Source organism: Limulus polyphemus, unplaced genomic scaffold (assembly GCF_000517525.1).
Source record: "Limulus polyphemus unplaced genomic scaffold, Limulus_polyphemus-2.1.2 Scaffold3271, whole genome shotgun sequence".
Classification (NCBI taxonomy): Eukaryota; Metazoa; Arthropoda; class Merostomata; order Xiphosura; family Limulidae; genus Limulus; species Limulus polyphemus.
This window is the reverse complement of record NW_013668881.1, coordinates 124,464-131,687: the sequence shown is the minus strand read 5'-3', so window position 1 is coordinate 131,687 and position 7,224 is coordinate 124,464. Positions and strand designations below refer to the sequence as shown.

Below are 7,224 nucleotides of genomic sequence, written 5' to 3'. Positions count from 1 at the left end.
TATTTCTTTCACAAAAGGTAAAGATATTTTAAAGTTCTTAGTAGATGTTTTTGATTTGGTGTTGGATATTTCTTTCACAAAAGGTAAAGATATTTTAAAGTTCTTAGTAGATGTTTTTGATTTGGTGTTGGATATTTCATTCACAAAAGGTAAAGATATTTTAAAATTATTAGTAGAAGTTTTTGATTTGGTAGTGGATATCTCCTTCACGAAAGGTAAAGATATTTTAAAATTCCTTACAAAAGTTTTTGATGCTTCAGAAAAGTTAAAGACATTTTAACACTCTTAGCAAAAGCTTCTGGTTTTGTTTTGGGTGTCTACTTCATAAAAGTTAAAGATATTTTAACATTCTTCAGTTTTATGTAACTATGAAAAATATTTATTGAAGTAACATTTTTTTCTAATTGAAACTTCTATTTTAAACATTAGGTATGCATGATGATATGAATTTTGGAATAGTTCGTGTTGGAGAAGAGAACAAGATTTCTTGTTCTTTAAAGAATCGTAGCAAACATGAAACTACCTTCAGGTAAAAACTTTAAATAACTTTGTATAGTGTTCCATATTTTATTGAATAATTAGATGTTGTGTTGCCCCATGGTCAATGGTCTTAATGGTGTCTCATCATAGTCATTGGTCATGTTTAATTTCAGATTTTTCATATCTAATATCACAAACTTTAATCAGTTATCAACAGTGGTGCTACAAATTTTGTAGTTGATATTTATAGAGTTACACTCTGGTGACATATCACTTAAAATATTTGATTATATTAATAGTAATCAGTTATACCATGCCGTGATTAGTGTAATTGATTGTAATATTACACTTTGATGACTTGTTAGTAATAAGGATTACAACTAATATAATTGAATATTACAAATTACAAGTTATGAAAGTGTAATATTATAATTAACTACACTGTTTACACAGTACTGGTATTATCATACTTATGTTATATATTGATCAGTTGCCATTTGGAATATTCCAAAGTGATAACACAGTATCTCCATTATCATACTTATATATTATTTTATTGCATGTTAAAGCTTTTACAGTAAGGAAGAATATCTTAAAAACAGGTACGATGTTTTGATCACTGGTATGAACATTATCAAGTACATAAGTTTTAATGATAAAAAAGGTTAATAGTAATAATTTACATTGATTAACTGTGACTTGTAATATTACACACTTTAATCAGTAGTTAATAGTAATGTTTTACGTTTATTAACTGTGATCCGTAATATTACACACTTTAATCAGTAGTTAATAGTAATGTTTTACGTTTATTAACTGTGATCCGTAATATTACACACTTTAATCAGTAGTTAATAGTAATGTTTTACATTGATTAACTGTGACCCATAATATTACACACTTTAATCAGTAGTTAATAGTAAGGTTTTATATTGATTAACTGTGATCCGTAATATTACACACTTTAATCAGTAGTTAATAGTAATGTTATACGTTTATTAACTATGATCTGTAATATTACACACTTTAATCAGTAGTTAATAATAATGTTTTACGTTTATTAACTGTGATCTGTAATATTACACACTTTAATCAGTAGTTAATAGTAATGTTTTACATTGATTAACTGTGATCTGTAATATTACACACTTTAATCAGTGGTTAATGGTAATGTTTTATGTTGGTTAACTGTAATCTGTAATATTACTTTAATCAGTGGTTAATGGTAGTGTTTACATTGATTACTGGCAATATGTCAGAGATGATTAGGTTATTACACTGTAATTCCTTTACACTTTCTATTGGAGTAAAATGACTTTCACTGTCACTAGCTTTTTAGAGTATTAGAGAATTTTGTAAACTGTAAGAAAAGTAAATTTTTATGACTCTAACTATATTTATATCAACTTTTTATCAAAGCCAGCTATGTATGTAGATCAAAACTAAAATATCAGCCTGATAATGAGTATAGGTAATTAAACATGCTGTTAGAATGCATTGTTTCAACAGTTGAGAACCCTCACTATTAGTGGCATTTCTAGCCATAATGGGACTTGAAGTTAAGTAACAGATTGATTCTGTATTTGGCTAATTAAATGCTTTTTATTTGATGTTCATCTTACTCATCAGAGTTGTTTTCTAAGTGGACATACAAATATAATATTTCTTTCACTTTAAATTTAGAGTACTTTTGAAACCAGGTATAAACCTTACTGCATCGTATTGCACAGTAGACTATAATCATGATTTATTGTCTGAGAAAGTTTTTAAATGTTATTAATTCAAGGTTGAAGACATATAAAAGTATTGCTGCTATATAGGTTTGATGATTTAGTTGTTGATTCTATTGTCAGTTTTATACAGGATTGGATAAAAATACAATAAGATACGGATTCAAAGAAATTACTTTAGTCATCTGATGTAAACTAATGCATTAACATCAGGCATTCTCATGAGGAAACAGTAGAAGTATATATATATGTTACACCTTAAAGACCCCCAGTGATGCAGAGGCAAGTCTGTGGGCTTATATGCTAAAAACTTGGTTTTGTTACATCAGGTGGGCACAGCAGAAATAACCCCTTTATGTAGCTTTGTACTTAACTATGAACAAACAAACATTTTATGTTTTAAGATAAGTTAGGTACTTATTGAACTGTAATTGGACTACTGTTTCTGACTTTTTAATTGACCGTATATATTCTTGAGTTTACAGAATATTCTAATTTTTTTTTATGCTGACCAAATTTTCTTTTCAATGCCTTTTTGTCTTCTGTAACTGTAGGTTGATCTTTTCTGTCCCTATAGCTTTATTATTCAACAGCCAGCAGAAGTTAAATTACCAGATTTATCTAAAATATTAACAGTAGTGCCCAGTAAAGGAGTTATTCCAGCCACTGAAAAACCTCTTACAGTCCAGGTTGTCTTCTGCAGCAAAGAAGAGCTGATAATATCTGACCTACCTGTATTAATTTGTTATATTGGTGAGGTTGCAGACAATGGAAGCTCTGCTACATCTGTCTCTTCAGGGGTGATTACCTTCCCTATTCATGTTACAGCTGAAGCAACCTTCAGTCAGTAAGTAGTTTGCAGTTGTGAAAGTAGTATAACAGTTTCTGTACAGTTTCTGTTCTGCTCAAATACATAGCTATTCTCTTTCAGATTGATTCCTGTTCTGCTCAAATACTATAGCTATTCTCTTTCAGTGCTGCTCTCTATTTGCTATTTTTTTCACATGCCACAAGCCTTTCACTCCCATGCACCCCTTGATTCACATGGTTTAACTGATTCTTGCATGCAAACTATCATGTGACAAACCTCCACCAGTAGAAGCACCACACACCCACCGACTCATGTGACTTTCTCTACGCTATTCTACCTAACTATCACTTCTCATTGGGCAGTGTTCATGTTCAGATGTTTAGTTAATGCTCTTTTAAAGTTTTTTGAATATTCATATTGATTTACTCTTATCGAGCTTACAATTTCTTATTCCATAGTACTAATTTGTAACTTATTCTGAAGCAGAATTACTTTATATTTCTACCCAGTTACAGAACTTGGTCATCAATTACAAACTTATTCATACTGTTTACCAACACAAATAGAGGGCAGCATTGACCAATAATAGCTATGTGTGTAAGTGGAAGTACCTTTTGAAAATACATTTTCAGTATAGGTAACTTCAAGAGATTTGTTGGTATTTCCCCAAATATAGTGATGGTAGAGTCCTGGAGTTCTGTCATTGTGAAAGGACTCAACAGATTTGTTAGTATTTCCCCAAATATAGTGATGGTAGCATCCTGGAGTTCTGTCATTGTGAAAGGACTCAACAGATTTGTTAGTATTTCTCCAAATATAGTGGTGAGTTGAGTCCTTTCACAATGACAGAACTCCAGGACTCTATCACCACTATATTTGGAGAAATACTAACAAATCTGTTGAGTCCTTTCACAATGACAGAACTCCAGGACTCTAAAATTTGTTAGTATTTCCCCAAATATAGTGATGGTAGAGTCCTGGAGTTTTGTCATTGTGAAAGGACTCAACAGATTTGTTAGTATTTCCCCAAATATAGTGATGGTAGAGTCCTGGAGTTCTGTCATTGTGAAAGGACTCAACATTTTTGTTGGTAATTGCCCAGATATAGTGATGGTATAGTTCTGTATAAAGATGTCTGAAGTCCACTGTATTTTGTAAGCATGTTTTCTGTATCCATTGTATTTCTAAGCTAAAAATCTGTTTGAGTATCTTTAAAATTTTTTTAGAATTCATTAATATAAATTATTTCTTTTCTAGTTTCAGATTTCTTCCATCTGATGAACTGAATCTTGGAAGTCTTCCTGTAGGAACAAAGAGAAACAACACTATTAATTTAGAAAACACTGGAATATTTGAGTTTAACTTCAACATTTGTGAGCAAAACAAGGAAGAGTCGGGGTAAATTATATTATTTTAAGGTTTGAATATGATATGATGTTAATATTTATTTTCAGTTTTAATTAATGTCTGTATAAAACTATGATTAAACCACTATTTCTGTGTAGGTTGTCCTTTTTTTTTCCTTATGTTCATGTTCATAATGTGTTAGAAGTTCTAAAATAAATGTATGCAATTTTTTTATAACATTCTGTTCTTATTATTTTTCAGTGGTTTAAATATAAACATACTTCCTTCAAAACGAACTACAACCAAGAATGTCAAGTATGTACCATATTAAAATAAATTCTTTCATATTTAGTTAGTTTCCTACTGTTGATCAATCAGCCACATTAAAATAAGTTCTTTCATATTTAGTTAGTTTCCTACTGTTGATCAATCAGCCACATTAAAATAAGTTCTTTCATATTTAGTTAGTTTCTAACTGTTGATCAACCAGTTACATTAAAATAAGTTCTTTCATATTTAGTTAGTTTCTAACTTTTGATAAACCAGTTACATTAAAATAAGTTCTTTCATATTTAGTTAGTTTCTAACTTTTGATAAACCAGTTACATTAAAATAAGTTCTTTCATATTTAGTTAGTTTCTAACTTTTGATCACATTCTTTCACAATTATCAGATTATTCTTTCCTTAGTTTTTTGAAATTGATGTATGTTTACTGTAAATATTCCACTGTACAACTAGCTTACTTATAAATTAATTCTCTTTTTTCTTTTGCAAATTTTAGGATGGATGATTCTTTCCTGCAAACTGAAAGATTCTCCCTGTTCCCATCTTCTGGTGTTATTCCACCCAAAAGTACTTGTGTTATTACGCTGGACACTGACTTGAGCTGTATTGGAAATTTTAAGCTTGTAAGACTTTGTAGTACCATAAATTCTCCTACTTCAACAATCCATAATTTGTTGTTTCTTTAGAACCTAAAGTGAATTATTTGCAGTTATAACTTAAATAACTTTTATGGCAATTTATTTTTAAGGGAACTAAAATATCCAAGAATATTGTGAGTTACATATTGTTCATTTAATCCAGTAACTGTTCCATCACAGTGTAATAGACCATAGTTTTATTCATTACTAGAGTGAAAGACATAACTAGAAGTTGGTGACTGTTTCTCTATTATTGTATAGTGTTAGTAGCACTCAAATATTCTGACTTGTTTTGTTACACAATGATAAGATTTAGTTGTCCACATCTCGTATGGCCTTCTAGGACTACGTACATAGCTTGAACTCTGTGTCTAAATTCTTCCTTGATTTATTATGGCATATCCAGGCCTAACTGTTCTCTTATCCAGATGTATAAGTTTGGTCACTCCACCTGGACTTCTAGAAATGCATACATTACTCAGACTCAATGTCTAACTTATTTCTTGGTTTATTATACCATACCAAGACTTTACTGTTCTCCTTATCTTTGTAGAACCATCAAATATATTTTTATCTTTCATTTTACACTTAAACGACTTAAATACACTCAGTTTATAAGTCACTATTAGTAGTGCGTGTATAGCTGAATCTTGGTAACTAATTTATTATCTTCATTCTATTCACAAAAATATGATCTGTCTGTGCTTCTCTCCAGTTTGGTCACATATATCAGTAGTTATGTCGTTATAGCTTTAACTTATTAAATTAATTATTCTGTTGTTCAATAAAAGAGTATTTTTAAAAAACCATATATGCTTGTTTGCAAACAACTACATATGCCACTAGTGTTAAATGCATAGTGTATCTCATCAAGTACGTTTTTCTTTCCACAACAACAATGCTTATCTCAAGTAGTTCACAGTGTGGACCATACCACATCTGCCTCAAATACTACAAGAAAAGCTAGAACTAAAAATTTCTTTCTTTACCATTTAAAATTCCTTATATCTTTTTTCTGTTATATTACAGGATTTAACTGTGCTGATATCTGATATGAACCCTAAGAAGTATCCTCATGGTATACCCTATTCTGTGAGGGTTGAAGCATGTTTACCATCTCTAAACACGACTGATATTGAGAAGATATTTGAAGAAACATACATATGCAATAGTCTTCTGTCACCTGAGGTTAGTTGTCTTAAGGTAGGTTCAGATATTGGTAAACTAACAAGTTTCAAAGATTAGTTTATATTGCCCTGAAATCTGTTTTTCTATGTTAAACAAACACGTTTTCAAGATTAGTTTATATTGCCTTGAAATCTGTTTTTTTATGTTAATGTAAAATACATATGCAATAGTCTTCTGTCATCTGAGGTTAGTTGTCTTAAGGTAGGTTCAAATATTGGTAAACTAACAAGTTTTAAGGATTAGTTTTTATTGCCCTGAAATCTGTTTTTTTATGTTAAACAAACACATAACCTATATTGCCCCGAAATCTGTTTTTTATGTTAGTGTAAAATACATATGCAATAGTCTTCTGTCACCTGAGGTTAGTTGTCTTAAGGTAAGTTCAAATATTGGTAAACAATCAAGTTTTAAAGATTAGTTTATATTGCCCTGAAATCTGTTTTTTTATGTTAAACTAACAAGTTTTAAAGATTAGTTTATATTGCCCTGAAATCTGTTTTTTTATGTTAAACAAACAAGTTTTCAAGATTAGTTTATATTGCCCTGAAATCTGTTTTTTATGTTAGTGTAAAATACATATGCAATAGTCTTCTGTCACCTGAGGTTAGTTGTCTTAAGGTAAGTTCAAATATTGGTAAACAATCAAGTTTTAAAGATTAGTTTATATTGCCCTGAAATCTGTTTTTTTATGTTAAACAAACAAGTTTTCAAGATTAGTTTATATTGCCCTGAAATCTGTTTTTT

General features: G+C 30.0%; 1 protein-coding gene across 1 annotated transcript in view; it reads left to right on the top strand.

Moving 5' to 3' along the window:
* Positions 1-7,224, top strand: part of LOC111088185 (hydrocephalus-inducing protein homolog) — a 75,984-nt gene that overhangs the window by 6,333 nt on the left and 62,427 nt on the right. Inside the window, exons 4-10 of the mRNA XM_022397433.1 lie at positions 18-215; positions 430-529; positions 2,788-3,057; positions 4,279-4,419; positions 4,630-4,683; positions 5,151-5,277; positions 6,322-6,495. Coding sequence (XP_022253141.1) covers positions 18-215; positions 430-529; positions 2,788-3,057; positions 4,279-4,419; positions 4,630-4,683; positions 5,151-5,277; positions 6,322-6,495 — 1,064 coding nt within the window. The remainder of the gene's footprint in view (positions 1-17; positions 216-429; positions 530-2,787; positions 3,058-4,278; positions 4,420-4,629; positions 4,684-5,150; positions 5,278-6,321; positions 6,496-7,224) is intronic.